This window comes from Benincasa hispida, chromosome 9 (genome assembly GCF_027475165.1).
Source record: "Benincasa hispida cultivar pf3 chromosome 9, pf3_genome.v1.1, whole genome shotgun sequence".
Classification (NCBI taxonomy): domain Eukaryota; kingdom Viridiplantae; phylum Streptophyta; class Magnoliopsida; order Cucurbitales; family Cucurbitaceae; genus Benincasa; species Benincasa hispida.
Window position 1 is genome coordinate 93,860,688 of NC_143486.1, and position 15,596 is coordinate 93,876,283.

The 15,596-nt window shown below is 34.5% G+C and overlaps 1 protein-coding gene across 3 annotated transcripts; it reads left to right on the plus strand.

Moving 5' to 3' along the window:
• Window positions 1-5,244: 5,244 nt before the first annotated feature.
• Window positions 5,245-13,128, plus strand: LOC120085666 (protein SPA1-RELATED 3-like). Of its 3 annotated transcripts, none has more exons than XR_016532526.1 (8): window positions 5,245-5,844; window positions 6,084-6,964; window positions 7,132-7,289; window positions 8,822-9,791; window positions 9,869-10,061; window positions 10,145-10,456; window positions 12,110-12,169; window positions 12,585-13,128. XR_016532526.1 is itself a non-coding variant. In XM_039041794.2 (8 exons), exons 2-8 carry the CDS (start codon window positions 6,245-6,247, stop codon window positions 12,768-12,770), a joined length of 2,553 nt encoding a protein of 850 aa, XP_038897722.1. In that variant the 5' UTR covers window positions 5,270-5,844; window positions 6,084-6,244; the 3' UTR covers window positions 12,771-13,128. The 3 variants fall into 3 exon arrangements, 2 of the variants coding, with proteins under 2 accessions (XP_038897722.1, XP_038897724.1); XM_039041794.2 differs by having other exon boundaries at window positions 5,270-5,844; window positions 9,869-10,015; XM_039041796.2 differs by having other exon boundaries at window positions 5,362-5,844; window positions 7,149-7,289; window positions 9,869-10,015.
• Window positions 13,129-15,596: the final 2,468 nt, after the last annotated feature.

The following is a 15,596-nucleotide window of genomic DNA, read 5'->3' on the forward strand; positions in this document are numbered from 1 at the left end:
AAACTATATAACTATTCCTAGAACCTCAAGAATAAAAAGGCCATTATATAGTGTATATATATTATCAATGGCTCAATGATGGCAAAACTGAAAACAATAAGGGCCATCTCAAATAAAACAAAACAAAAACAATGGCCTCCGGCTGTGGGGGGACAGGATTTTGTTCCCCTAGTTTCATATACTAACATGCATTTTTTTTTTGTTATTAAATTATTGTTATCAAATATATAGGTCACGTTGGTGTGCCCACACATGAATTGGTGTTATTTCTCTAATATACTTCTAAATTTTGAGCATAATTCAACGGATTTAAATGATACATACTTCTTCAACCAAAATATAAAATCTATGACTCCACGTGTGTTTTCAAGGTAAATAATTTGGATAAATCCAAAAACTCGTCCTTAAATTTATGTGTTAGTTGTAATTATACCATCAAACTTTTAATTATAAAAATTCGACCTCTGAATGAGGGTAGAAATTGATCTTGAAACTTACATAACTGTAAAAATTGTGATAATTGAATAAGTTTGAGAGTAATTTTTATCGTTTGGGATCCATTTTTTATAACTATGGTAAGTTTAAAGATCTAATTTTAACATTTGTATAAGTGTAAGGACCCAAATTTTACCATTAAAAGTTTGAGAGAATAATTACAAGTACCTTTATACTTTAGGGATGGTTTTTATAATTTGACCAAAACTAAAATAAACTTTAGGATAAATTTTAACTATGGGTTTTTTGTTTTTTTTTTTCCCTTTAAGAAATTACCTTTAACTCTAACTTAGAAAATGCATTTAGAAAAGACAATAGACAGTTTTTTCCATCAAAATAATGGAAGAAAATTGGTGTGATATTTAATGTGTAGAAAACAAAGAATATATGTGTCATCTTTTACAACATTATTTATGTTAATTGACATATCGTTGATGTGTAAATATTATTTTATTTTGTAAACTAATAAAATTGTAAATGATGTAAGTGATACATTTGAGTTCAAATGAATGATAACAATAATTTAAGAACGTACATAATTGAAAGGAGTCTTTTTAAATATAAAAAAATATTTACATTTGATAGCAAAAAGTTCAAAAAGATACAAATCCTTTTGAAACTTTTTTGCTTTAAAATGTAAATATTTTTTAGATATTTTTATTTATAAGAATTTCCCTAGTTGGGGGAAATGAATTAAAGATGTCATGTATGCTTTTGAACTCTGGTGCATCATTTTCCATGCCAAATTTCATATGCCATTGTGACGAGAAAAATATTAATCTTATTCAATAACTATTTAATTTTTGAAAATTAAACTTATAAATACTACTTCTACCTATGGAGAATTTATTAGCTACAAAAAGTAGTTTTAAAAAACTTGTTTCAACTTTTTAAATTTAGTTAAGAATATTCAAGTGTTTAGTTAGAAAATATGAAACTCGTGACAAAAAGTTGTAACAAAACAAACACCTTTTTTTATTTTTAGTTTTTGAAAATTAAGTTTATAAACATCTTTTCCACCATGGTTTGTTATATATTTTCTAATCTATTTAAAAACCAAGTCAAGATTTGAAAATAAAAAAAAGGTTTTTTGAAAAACATATTTTTGTTTTTCAAATTTAGCTAAGAACTTTCCACTATTTTACTTAAGAAATATGAAAACCATGGTAAAAAATTGAAAGAAAATTAGCTTAATTTTAAAAAACCAAATGATTCCCAAATGAGACATGTAAAAGTTTATGAATCCAAATTAACCTTTTTCTTGTCATTTATCCTTATCCGTTTTATTGAAGGAAAAATATTATATTGACATATTAGAAGGTAATTAGCCAAAGTATAAGTTTATTAAATGAACTACAAACTATATAATATAACAATCAATGGAGTTTTACTATTATTTTACATAATCAAACTAGATCTCTAAACCTTTATAATAATTCAAATTGGACCATGTCAAAATTAACCCAATTAAAAAGATTATACTTGCTTGTAGAGCCCACATTTATTGCAAAAGATAGAGCTCAAAAGCTAGTTACTTTATTTTGGATGAGAAGAAAATGAACCAACCTTAGAGAGGAGTAACCCTTTAAATATCAATATCTTCCTTTCCAACACTCCTCAATACCACACAATTCTAATACTAGAAGCTCACTTTTCATTTTAGTTTTCATTCTAACCAAGTTATTTTTTAGTTAAATAATATGAGATAGAAAACTCAAACATCTAAATTTTAGGATTAATTAGTTGAGACATATTCATGTTGACCACCATTACAAAAGTTTAATAGTTTAGATCCTATTTGATGACTATTTAATTATCCGTTTTTGAAAATCTAACTTATAAACACTTGTTTTAAATAATAATAATAAACACTATTTCTACGTAAATTTCATTATTTTGTTATTCAAAATTCAAAATCTAAAGTAGGATTTAAAGGTCAATTATAAATTAAGAATTTAAAAATTAATGTCTCATTTAGTTTTTGATTTTTAGTTTTTAAAAATCGTGTTTAGTTTTTCCCAATTTTTTAATTGTGATTTTCGTATTTCCTATTTTTAAATAGAAAAACTACATTTTGAAAACTATTTCTTTAGGCCCCTTTTGGTAAGTATTTGATTTTTGATTTTTTGTTTATGAAAATTAAGTCTATAGACACTACTTCCACCTAAATATTTCTTAATTTATTATATATTTTTTTTTATTAATAATCTAAAAGACAAAGCCTTATTATTATTATTTTTTTTTTATAGCAAACCAACTAAAACAAGCAAATACATAAAAGAAAAAAAGGAACGGTGAGCAGACACAATTATAGAAAGAAAAAAGGGATACTCCTCAAGCCAAACTTGGTTAATCTGAGATATCAATGCTTCCGAGGCCAGACAATGAGCCGCACAGTTTCCTAAACGATGGACAAATAACACAAACATTGTATGAAGCACATCAACTCATCCTTAATCGAAGAAGCCAGGCAACCCAACTCAGAAACATCCTCTCTTGACGAATAAAGAAGTCAACGCAAACGAAAACAATCAGGTTCGATTATAAGAGATCGAAAGCCTGTTTCAATTGCAAGAGAAAGACCAATCTTGATCGTCATACCCTCAGTCAGATCTGTCGAACCCAAAAGGCCCCAGAAATGGCAAGCAGAGAGCATCACTCGACCAAAGGCGCCCTGAATAATAACACCTGCCGAAGCAAATTGTGTTTCAGGAAGGAACCCAGCATCCACTTTCTGTTTATACCAAGAACCGGAAGGAAGGGGCCATTTAATCGATTTATGGATTAGAGCTCCAAATAACATATACATGGTCGGCTTAAAGACAGTGCCAAAGATTGGTTGCGTTATCTACCTCCGACTCTATCACAACATGGAACAGTTTGAATAAAAGATTTATAGAAAAATTATTTTCAGCTTCTAGAGCTCATAGCATCAGAAAAGAGATCTACGGGATAAAATGAGTAGTGAGTGAAACTTTTTTCGAATAATAGGAATGTTACAAGCAATTTTGTGCAAGCTTTTCCCACCACCAAATATCCGATCAATTTCTTATTCAATATTTTTCTTCTGGTTTACTTGCTTCTGACAGGAGTATGATTTATGCGAAAACATGAGGAGCTCTTGCTAACAAAGCCTCATCAGAGGCTAGTCAGTTTCTCTACCATGGCGGAAGATTTTAAGAATTTCAAAACTCGAACTACTGACTTCGACCCATCAAACTCTAGAGAGGTAAGTGAGTTAAGATCTCAATTGTCTAACTTTACTGCTCTTGTCACGCAAATGGCCCAAGGAGGAACTCATCAAGTTTGGAGCATGCAATCTAGTAGGACACTCTTCTAAAGTTTGCACTCAAGAAAGACAAGTAAATTCACTTGGTGGATTCCAAAGGAAGTACAATCCCCATAACAACACATTCAACTCTGGATGACGGGACCATCCAAACTTCAAAACGGGAGGATAAGGGCAACAAAAAAATAGAGCTTATAACCAATCTTCTTTATCTTCGTGTATGTTCCTAGAGGATATTGTTAAATCCTTTGCTGACCATTCTCTTAATTTCAAGAGGATGTACATCAACTTCAAAAAGATTCCATTCAACTTTCTCAATATACAAAGTCCCTACAACAAGAAACAAGGACATGATTTAATAATCCAGGTACTCAGATCACCCAGTTGGCAGCTGCAGTAAGTAGACTAGAGAACAAGGCTTCTGGAAAATTGCATGCTCTGCCTGATCATCCAAATGTGAGTGCAATCACACTTATTAGTGGTAAGGAGACCCCTTCTACTTCTTCTATACTTATTGTCATTCTTGTTCAATCTCCTGTTGACACACAAGATGAGGTAAGTAAAGAAGATGAAAGTCAAGCAAAAGTACCACTACCATCACCACCCACACCTAAGGTAAATGCATCTCATTCGCCCTTTGTTGAACCATATGTTCCTAATGCTCTATTTCACAGTAGGTTAGCTAGAACTAAGAAGGATAACAAGAATGAAGAGTTTATAGAGATGTTCCAGAAGGTGCAAATAAACGTTCCCTCCTCAATGTTATTCAATAAATATCAAGGTATGACAAATTTCTTAAGGAATTTTGCACTAAAAAGAGAAGAGGAAAGGACAAAGATAAATTGGTGGTAAGTAAAAATGTCTCTAGTTTACCGAAAAAGAATATACCTGAGAAATGTCGAGACCCAGGTATATTTACATTACCTTATGTGATTGGAGATAGGAAAATTTTGCATGAAATGCTTGATTTTGGAGCCCCTATCAACGTTATGTCCCATCATATATATGAAGATCTAAAATTAAACGACTTGCAAAAGACTGTTGTAGTTTAGTTTTTTAATGATTCTCCTCTCAAAAGTGAGTTAAAGAGTTGAACTCAAACATTTTGTTTGTTGTATGTTATGTTTTGTTTAATAGAAAAAAATATTCTCACAAAAAAGAAAAAGATTCTATCTATTTCGGGATATGTTTAGCTTATACAGTAAATTCATTTTTTTTAAGAAAACAATTTATTTTATTTTGAAGCATGGATATGCTGACGCAGTTAATATCATAATTAATATTATTTTAGTGACTTTGAAACCAAAAGATACTGCTTTTCTTCGATTAGTACAATAAAGTTTTTTCTTAAAAAAATTAATGGTGATTAACAATCTTGGAAGTGGTGGCATGTGACAAATCATTAGGTGAAAGTTTAAATTAATTGCATTCAATTAATCGGTTTCCTAATCTTTCCCCATTAAAATAATTAGTTATTTACCAAATGTGGGATGACGCACATGGAAATTTGAAAAACAATCCGTTCTAAATGACCAAAATACCCCACCAAATTGTATTTAATTACATTTTTGCTTCAACCAGCTTGAGGCCATGGTTGTGCCACGTAGTCGTATGGAATAAAGCAAGCGGATAATGAAGATCAGTGGCCTGCAGGAGCCCTAGAATAAGAGGGGAAAATAAAATGGTGGGAAATTTGAGAAAAAGTGTTTCTTAGTTTCAGAGGGAGCAGAAGGGGAGCGAGAAAATTATTGGGAATTTTGTTTTTTTGTTTATTTTTATAGCATGCATTATTAACGGTCCGTGTTTTTTGTGGGAAGATTTTGTGTGCCTTTTTATTCTCTATTTCTTTGCTTCTTTTTTCCTTTTTCTAGTGAAAAAAGTATTGGGATTTTATGAGGTGGTGGTGAATTTATGTGTGGACAGCCAACTAAAGCATTGGGTTTCTTTGGTGGAATGGGTTCTTTTGCCGCTTGGGGGATGATGGGTTTGTTGCAGAAACTGAATTCTACTCTTTCATGGCGATGTTTGTGATCTTCTTCTTCTTTAGCTTCTTTCTGAAGGTGGGTTTGCTTCTTTTTCCTTTTATTTCCCCCCCTTTGTCGGGAATTTCGGATATCTTTTCTCAAAAGGGTTGTTTGTTTTGGGGTTACTTTACTGGTTTCCAGAGGGGTTTGCATCTTTTCTTCTTGTTTTTGTTTCGTTTTGCATTTATTGTTTTTATTGGTCGAGTGATGGTGGGTTATTATATATGTGAAAGGTTTTGTATTCTAAGTTCGTTGGCCTTCTTATTTGATACCAGGAGGGAATTCGTCATAGGAGTTTGTGGAGTTGAAGATTCTTAGGTCAGGAACATGGGGATATTGATATGTTTTTAGGCTGGTGTGTGAGGTGCTAATAAAGAGTGATGATGGTAGAAGACAGTGTTTGTGATAGTACTGGAAGAATATATCCAGTCCTTGGATGTTTGCGTACTGGCTTATGTGCAGCTTTAAGTGGATAACAATGGAGGCATCATCTGATCACCTTAGGAACCAAGATGATATATCTGGGGTTTGTGAGGAAGATATACTAGCTGACCCTTATGTGCGTTCTCATAAATGGAGTGATATTAGCTTGAGGCAATGGTTGGATAAGCCAGGAAGATCCGTGGATGCTCTTGAATGCATACATATATTTAGGCAAATAGTGGAGATTGTTAATATTGCTCATGCTCAAGGCATTGTTGTTCACAATGTGCGTCCTTCATGCTTTGTGATGTCTTCTTTCAACCATGTAACTTTTATTGAGTCGGCATCATGTTCAGATTCTGGCTCTGATTCTCTTGAGGATGGCTTAAATAGTCAAATGGCAGAGGTTAAAACATCATCTTCTCCCTTTCCAAGCAGCCTTGGAAGCGAGGGTTTTCGATCTGTTATGACCCCTATAAATGCTTTGTCTGACACTAGTTGCATGCAGTCAAGTTCAGTATATGCTGCCCAAGCATCGTTAAATGAAGGGTCTGGAAAATGTAGAAAAAAAGATAGAAGACATGTCGAAGAAACAGAAGATAAGATGCAATCATTTCCCATGAAACAGATATTGGCCATGGAGACTACATGGTACACCAGCCCAGAAGAGGCTTCTGATGGCCCAAGTTCCAGTGCTTCAGATATCTACCGGTTAGGAGTTCTTCTTTTTGAGGTTAGTAATACTGCAAGTTCCATCCGTGTTATTATATAATTAAGTGCTTTGGCGCCATTTTAACTTCTCCTTGCTCCCTTTTTGCCATTAACACTTACTTGCACCTTTGGACATTCTATTTTTAGTTTAACATATAAGCTTGTCTGATAATGACACTTGTGACCCAGTTATTCTGCTCCTTCAGCTCGAGAGAAGAGAAGAATCGAACTATGTCCAGCTTGAGGCATAGAGTGCTTCCTACTCAATTGCTGTTGAAGTGGCCAAAAGAAGCTTCATTTTGCTTATGGTTACTGCATCCTGAGCCAACTAATCGACCTAAGCTAAGGTGACCCTCCATTCATTAGAATTCTTGGGTTACAAATTGTTGGATAAGTTGTTAGTGCCTTTTGTGATTTTTCCCCTTTTCCTGAAAGCCAACTTTGCAATAAATAACTGGAAGGAACCTTTGCTTTCTCCAGAAACCATTAAGTTGGAAGGAAGAATCATGCAACTAACTACATTATAGTGTAATTTGTTTAATAAGTTTCAACGGTTTTGCTTGTATGTTTTCCTGGCAAGGTGTCTGTGCAGTTCAACAAATTGGTATTTGTTCAACTAATCTCATGAGTGCTGTCAAGTCTTTTTCCTGTATCCATGTTAAAAACCTTTTAGCAAAGTTTGAAGGAAGGCGGATATTTCTTCTTACATGAAGATCAGATCATGGTCCAACTTGGATAATATTTAGATGAGTACAATTGCGTCCATGGTTGAAACAACTACTTCACAATTAAATGAATCTAGATGTCATCATTTTATTTTTGTTTCATCTGTTGTTTTAATTAGTATTTTTATTTTACTAATAGGGAACGGGATTACTATTGCTAAGGAAAGTTGCAAAAGACGATCTGTGGTGATGAGATATTACCTCGGGGTAAACCCTCCAATTGGCAATTAATAACAAAATGTATGTTATTTCAGAAGTCCCTTTTCATGTTAGACCATTGAGAAACAGAGAGCATACTCCTAAATGGATGAGAAAACCTTACTATTGCCTTCAATTTTTTGTAATCATTTCTTTCCATCCAAATAAGCCAAGGAAGACCATGTTCTGCATTTCTCCTAAGAATCCCTATTTCACTTTGAGAGGAATTCCACAAATTAAAGACGTTGATGTATGAAGTCCATTGCATTTCATGAGGCACGTGATGGAAAAGGAAATTGGATTTGGTCATTTCACATACATGTAGGTCATCATATTACAGTAAAATTAACTTAAGCTAGAAAGGGAGAGTGAGAGTATTCTGAGAATTGGAATTGAGGCCAATCTAACACCAGTGTGTTTTATGGATATATTGAGGGAGAAATCTTTGGAAATATTTTTAGAAACGAAGCTAAGGATTTGAGTAGGTGGTTGTGTCCTTTTAACGTTATGGAGGCATCTCTGGCAGGATTTCAGTTTAACCTATACCTACTTGCAAAGGCCATGGATCGGTAGAATGCTGGCTCCCTTTCAGCAAGTAGTTGTGTTCTGTGGTATGGTTTATCAGATTAATATTTTTTTGGAGGCTTCTATAAGCAAGAGAACGGTCTACTGCCACAAAATTGCAAGACATTCTCGCTATTAATTCAGGCTGACTACTTGCTGAGTTTTATATTCAAATACTTAAGTTTTTCTTTTCACTGATCCTTTGCTAGAGCAGTGACATTGAAATCAAGCTTATGCATCTTACAGAAGACTCTTGGTTCTAGGATTATAGTTATCTTCCATTGTATTCTTATTTACTTATTTTTAATAAATAGTGCTAACTTTTAGTAGTGCATCTGTGATTTATCTAGAGGACACATTTATCAGGCTTCTCTTGTCTTCTTCTTTTACAGTGAGTTATTGCAGAGTGAATTTCTCAATGAACCAAAAGATGACCTAGAAGAACGTGAAGCAGCAATCAAGCTTCGAAAAAGAATTGAAGAGCAAGAGTTACTGCTAGAATTCCTTTTGCTTATGCAACAAAGAAAGCAGGAAGCTGCTCATAAGCTGCAAGATACAATTTCATTTCTCTGCAGTGATATCGAACAAGTTATGAGGCACCAAACTAATTTCAAGAAAAAGGTAGGGTCACGCACTGGTCTTGTGAAGGACGATCATTTACCATTAAATCTCCCTTCAATGCCTCCTGTTAGGAATACTGATACTGCTGGTATGGGATCAAGGAAACGATTTAGGCCAGGAATTTTGACCCATGATATAGAAGCATGCGGTGATAATCTTGATGACTGTGAGAAGACGAGTTCAGACAATGAAAACGAACAAGGTGTACTTTTTAAGAGTTCTCGATTAATGAAGAACTTCAAGAAATTGGAGTTAGCATATTTTTTGATGAGAGGTAGAGTAAACAAGCCATCAAGGCAGTTTGTGAAACACTCATCAATAAGTAGCGATGGTAGGGGGTCCGTGGTTTTGACTGAAAGAAGTTCAGTTAATAATTTGGCTTCAAAAGAGAGTTGCAATGATAGTAGACAAGGTGGGTGGATAAGTCCGTTCCTGGAGGGTTTGTGCAAGTATCTATCCTTTAGCAAGTTAAAAGTCAAGGCAGACTTGAAGCAAGGAGATCTATTGAATTCCTCCAATTTAGTCTGTTCTCTCAGTTTTGATCGCGATGGAGAATTTTTTGCCACAGCTGGTGTTAATAGGAAAATTAAAGTGTTTGGATATGACTCAATCGTGAATGAAGACCGTGATATTCATTACCCTGTTGTTGAAATGGCCAGCAGGTCGAAACTAAGCAGTGTTTGTTGGAATCGTTACATCAAAAGTCAAATTGCTTCAAGTAATTTTGAGGGTGTAGTGCAGGTAACTGATGCCATAATTTTTATCCACCTTTGAGATTCTATCAATTTGTGGTCATAATATTGTTGTGATGTTTTTAGGTATGGGATGTCACAAGAAGTCAAGTAGTCACTGAAATGGGAGAACATGAGAGACGTGTATGGTCCATTGACTTCTCATCAGCGGATCCAACAATTTTGGCTAGTGGGAGTGATGATGGATCAGTTAAGCTCTGGAGTATCAATCAGGCAATTCTATTTTTGCACTTGGTGGATGTCAGCTTTGAAACTAAACGTACTACAGTAATCTAATTGCATGCTAAAGATATTTATCTGGAATGTTTGATAATTTGTTCCTTACTTGGGTTGCTACTGCAGGGTATAAGTATTGGAACAATCAGAACAAAAGCCAATGTCTGCTGTGTACAATTTCCTGTGGATTCTGGCCGGTCCCTTGCATTTGGTTCAGCTGATCACAAAATTTATTACTATGACATGCGGAATATAAGAGTACCTTTGTGCACCTTCACTGGACATAACAAAACTGTGAGCTACGTCAAGTATATAGACTCGAGCACTCTTGTTTCTGCATCCACTGATAACACCTTGAAGCTCTGGGATTTGTCCATGTGCACATCCCGGGTTGTTGATTCTCCAGTTCAGTCGTTCACAGGCCACATGAATATCAAGGTACCAATTTTATTTGTGGAACTTTGATTACGTATTTTAATGTTTTCCCATCTGCACTGGTAAAAAGGTAAGTAATTTCTCACTCACTCAGATTCATGTATTAATTAGGAAACAAGTGGGTGTTTGCACCAGGTTTTTTTTTTTGTTTTGACTCAAACGGAAGCTATATTGCATTTTTTTTTCTTTTTGTTTTTGTTTTTGTTTTTTCATTAAAAATGATTGAATGGAATGAGAATGAAAGGTGGGAAGGAATCCTAATAGGAACTTCTGATTATCTTTCTTGGTTTAGTTTATGGAATGGATGGTTGAATCATTTACATGAATGATTCCTTTGTCTTGTAGTTTCTATTATCGTTTTCTAACAAAATGAAGTTCTGCTTCCTTACCCAGAAAAGAAAAAAGAAATATTTGTGAGTGGTTGGCGCGAATTTATATGCATTGAAACTAATTTCATCGGGAAACTACTAACCATTTGGTATAAAAAAAAACTCAGAGATACTTAAGGTTCTAGCTAGATGGTTGTCATGGTTCAAACCTGTGTCCTCACGGATTTACAATGTACTAGTGATGGTGGTGGTTTTTATTACTACTACTATTATCGTTAGAAAACATTGTTTCTTTAGTGAACGATAGTAACCTTATAAGCTGTGTTTATACCAATTAGAAAACCTAAATGGACTTTGGGAAGGTGTTACCTTTTAAGAAGGCTGTCCTTTCATCTGTTCATTGGAAAAAGTCTCTTGCCCCTGGAAGAAGGGGCTTTTTAGGTATGGAAATACCCCTAGAAAGGGATTGAAGTGCCTCTTAAAATGGCTGTGGAGGTTTCCTCTTGAAACAAATGTGTCATGGCATGAGGTGGTTTCCAGCAAGTATGGTATTGAAGGGTTTAGTTGGTGCTCAGGAGTTTTTCTTCCTCTCTTTCGACTGAACTCTTCTCTTCATTAATGGAAAGATAAAAAAAAAAAGAAGAGAAAAGAAATAGAGTTTTGACATCTTAAAGTCTAAATGTTGGTGGAATCGTTATTATACAATCTGGCTTCACTCTGTTTTCCCTGCTAGACTTCATGCCCTCTACCCTTCTCAAGTGGAAATCTGAGGTCATTACAGATTTGTAAAGAAATGGGAGAATTTTCTAAAACAATTCTAGGAAGGTTAGAACTATTGGATACAGTTGTTTCCCGATGGAATACTTTAGGAGTTTGTAAGCATTCTCCTTCTTTGATTACTTTGAATTAGAAACTATTTTGCTGTTTTTTTTAAGAACTATATTTTCTAAATATTAAATTACAAAAGAGGGGGGAGGAAAGGCATCCAATTGATACAAAGTACATGCTATAACTATTGAAAGGAGTCTATAATTAAGGCCAAAAGAGGGTCACAAAACAATTATATATGTATATATTGGTTTGGTGTACAGAAGAATCTTTGTTCATTAAAAGTCAAAACATCAACGAATCGAACTACGGGATGCTTCCTTTTCTTTCCACCCTTTTCACCATCCCAAGCAGTATGTGGGGTTACTTATATTTGTTTGCTATATCTGTAAAATGTTATATGGGTTGCTACCCTCCATTTGACAATAAAAGCTTCTTACCCTGCAAAAAGCACTGAAGTTGATGAATAGCTGATGGGCTATTTGAATTTCTACTGCAGAACTTTGTGGGGCTGTCCGTCTCTGATGGTTATATTGCTACAGGTTCAGAGACAAATGAGGTTAGTTTAGTTTTTGCATCCGTTGCTTTTGTTTATTGCTAAAAGCTATTACCTTCAATTTTAGATAATGCCACCTTATCTCATTCCTTGTCGCCACCAATGATTCAATCTGAATTTCAATGACTTCTTCCGTAATTGTTTACTCCTCAAAACTGCATCTAGGAAATCTCTGTCCATCCGTTCTTGTTAGACAAACTTTTATGCTGTCCTATGCTTTGTGACTTCTAATCTAGCAATGAGCACTCTTCAATGTGAAATTATGAAACATAAAGATGCATAATGGATGGTTGAATCATTAGGGTTTAGGGTGTTTGTTTTTTGTTTTTTTTTTTTTTTGTTTTTTCTTTTAAATAAATAATTATCAACTATCATCTCATCAGCTTTTGGAATATGTTTTTCTATTCCCTGGATGTAGGTTTTTATCTACCACAAAGCCTTTCCAATGCCAGCATTGTCGTACAAGTTTCAAATCGATCCTCTTTCGAGTCATGAAATGGACGACTCCGCACAATTTATCTCTTCGGTTTGTTGGCGAGGCCAGTCATCTTCATTAGTAGCTGCAAACTCAACTGGGCATATCAAAATTTTGGAAATGGTTTAGAAGAGAGGTAATGCCTTAAAGAAGGGTAAGTTGTTTGCAGAAAAATTGAGGCAGAGAGATATGTCGTATACCCAAGAAAAGCTTGTGCAGCTATAGCTTTTTACAAAGGTTAGATCTTAATATTAAGCAACAATAATTTGGCATTATATCAGAGTGGGGGGGGCACTTTTGTTTGGAAGAGATTGGTGTTGCTCAAGTCTGTAGATAGCAATTCAAAGCAGTAAGAGAGAGAGAAAGAGAGAGAGAGAGAGAGAGAGAGAGAGAGAGGTGTGGGGGTGGGTTGATATCCCTATATTCATGTATAAATTGAATGCAAATCGTTCAGAGCAATTCAGTATATGGTAGTCTTGCATCCTCACCCTCACTAAAAGAAATTATTATATGTGATCATCATAGTGATGCTGTTCTATGAATATCGTTGTAAGTTCAAAATCTGTCTACATGCATCCTAATGAGATGGTTGGCCATGTTCGATCGATTGACCGCCTAGAGCAAAGGATTAAGCTAAGTTGTTAAGTTGAATAGGGGATCCTTTCAATAAGCATTCTCTAGCTAATCTAGATAAATTCCAATTTCAATTAATCAATTAGATGGTGGAAATTGATTAGTAACTTAGCATGCAATTTCAATTAATTGCATGATCAGCAACGATGGCACATATCCCACCTAACCCTAGGCTTTCAGCCGCCTCCCACGGACAAAATTAAATTCTGCATTCTCTTGGTCCAACTAATACATTCAATGGCCACTGACATCTCAGGTCGTAATCCAGTGGCAGTGGTAATGAGAATTGTGTTACAAATCTTACATAGGGTATACATTTTCGTAACCTAGGCTTTATATGTTTGTTTTTTTTTTTTTTTTGTTTTTTTTTGTTTTTTTTTTGTTTTGTGTGTGTGGTAAAAGATAGGACTAGGGGAGTATGTGATTAGGTGTGGTAGGCTGTGAAGGGGTGAAATTCTACTAGGAAGCTTATGAATGACAATCATGTGTCATCTTTGTCTCTCTTCACATAGATAATTAGAGAGAGGGGACAGAGAGGTATGATAATTCCCTCTCGTACATGTAGAAATAACTCCCTATAATGGAGAGTTATTTTATTTAAAAACATTATGTTAAAAACAAACTTTATAATATAATATTAATAAAATAATATATGGTTGATTAATTACCATTAATTAATAAATTATATGTTATGCATCTTAATTATATTAAAATGCAACTCTCCCTTATAACCTATAGTTTATACGAATCCTATTCATATAAATGATATTTGAGTCTTATTCAAATATTTATCACTCACGTATTGTCTAGTTCATAATTATAAATCATATTTATAATCAACTAAATACCATAATGTATCAACATACATTATACCTTATATTAATCTTATCAACATAAATAATACATTTAATTCCCTTAAATAATTTGAATAGTTCAAATAATTTCAAAAGCAATTATCCCTTGTTTTTTCCTTAGTGAACTAGCAATGAGACCTAATGGACCTACAAATTAGAAGCTCCAATACGAGGTTAATCAATTAAATACTTTAATTAAATTAATCAACATTAATAACTGTCGGTCGCTCTATTAAAGATCGGCAGTTGCATTCTTCGCACTGTAGATATATTTCTATGTCCATGGATATAACCAATCAACAGTAAGTTGACCATTTACAAATTGCTCATAGCTACAAACGTGTCAAATTATCGTTTTACCCCTATAGTTACATCTAACTTCTTAAGTACCACTGATTCTTCTAAGGAACAATTAGTTATAGTCCAACTATAAACTAGACCACTCTCTAGCTAGTGAGAGAGTGAGGCGCCTCATTGTTCAAGACCTGAAATCAGCTCTTCAGGGAGAAATTCATTTACTTTCTCTTAAGATGTGAAAGAGTGAATTCCATCTTATGAAGTCGTGTTCCCAACTTCCCAATTGGATGAATCCCCAAAATGGTAAGCATATTAAGTTAGCGAAATTGACGACTCTCACCCATACAGATCAAAGGACCGTCTTCATAGACAGAGTTCACAACTCACTCAAGATTAATGTAAACCCTAGAACTTGACTTCCTAAATAGCATGCTTGAAAGCTCTTATTATTGTTGTTAATTATTTTAGAGAAGGTTTATGGAGTTAGTTTTATTTTGATTTAAGTATGAAGTTAGTAAGTGAAGTAATAAAAGAAGAAAATTTTCTAAGTGTTCAAGCTCTAAAAAGGAAAGAACTAAGTCTTAATTGAAAAATATTCCCACTGTTAGTAAAAGAAGCTCTCGGGTCCAAATAAGAATTTCCAACACTTGGTGAAGTTTTGAGAAGTTTAAGAAAAATGAGGCTGGGTGTGGGGAGATTTGTGGCATGAGGAAGAATGCAGCTAAAATGCCTTGACGGTGAGCAAAGGAAGGCATGCTGTAGGCAAGCTTGGGCGAAGACCTTGGTGGGCAAATCATGGGAAGGCTTGCCAAAAGAAAATGAAGCTTGCAAGAAGGCCTAAGTGAAAAGTGAAGGAGCCTTGGACAAGGAAGATTGGAAGCTGTAGGTGATGGCATGGGAAGTAGCATAGGTGGTGGAAGAGAGCCTATGGTTGAGAGACGGGAGTGTGAAGGCCATGCTACTTGAGGTGTTGGTGTGCGAAGGGAAATATTTTCTTAAGCCTGATTAAGAGGCTAAGTGGCATAATTAGAAACTTCATACAAGAGTTAGTGGCATGAGGTGTCACTTAAATAAGCAAAGTAGTCTTGTGCAAGCGCCTGAAGTCAGCTTGCGTGTCCTAGTACCCACATCCAGTGTTAGTGAGTGTGGGACTGTGCCATCCAGCCCATTG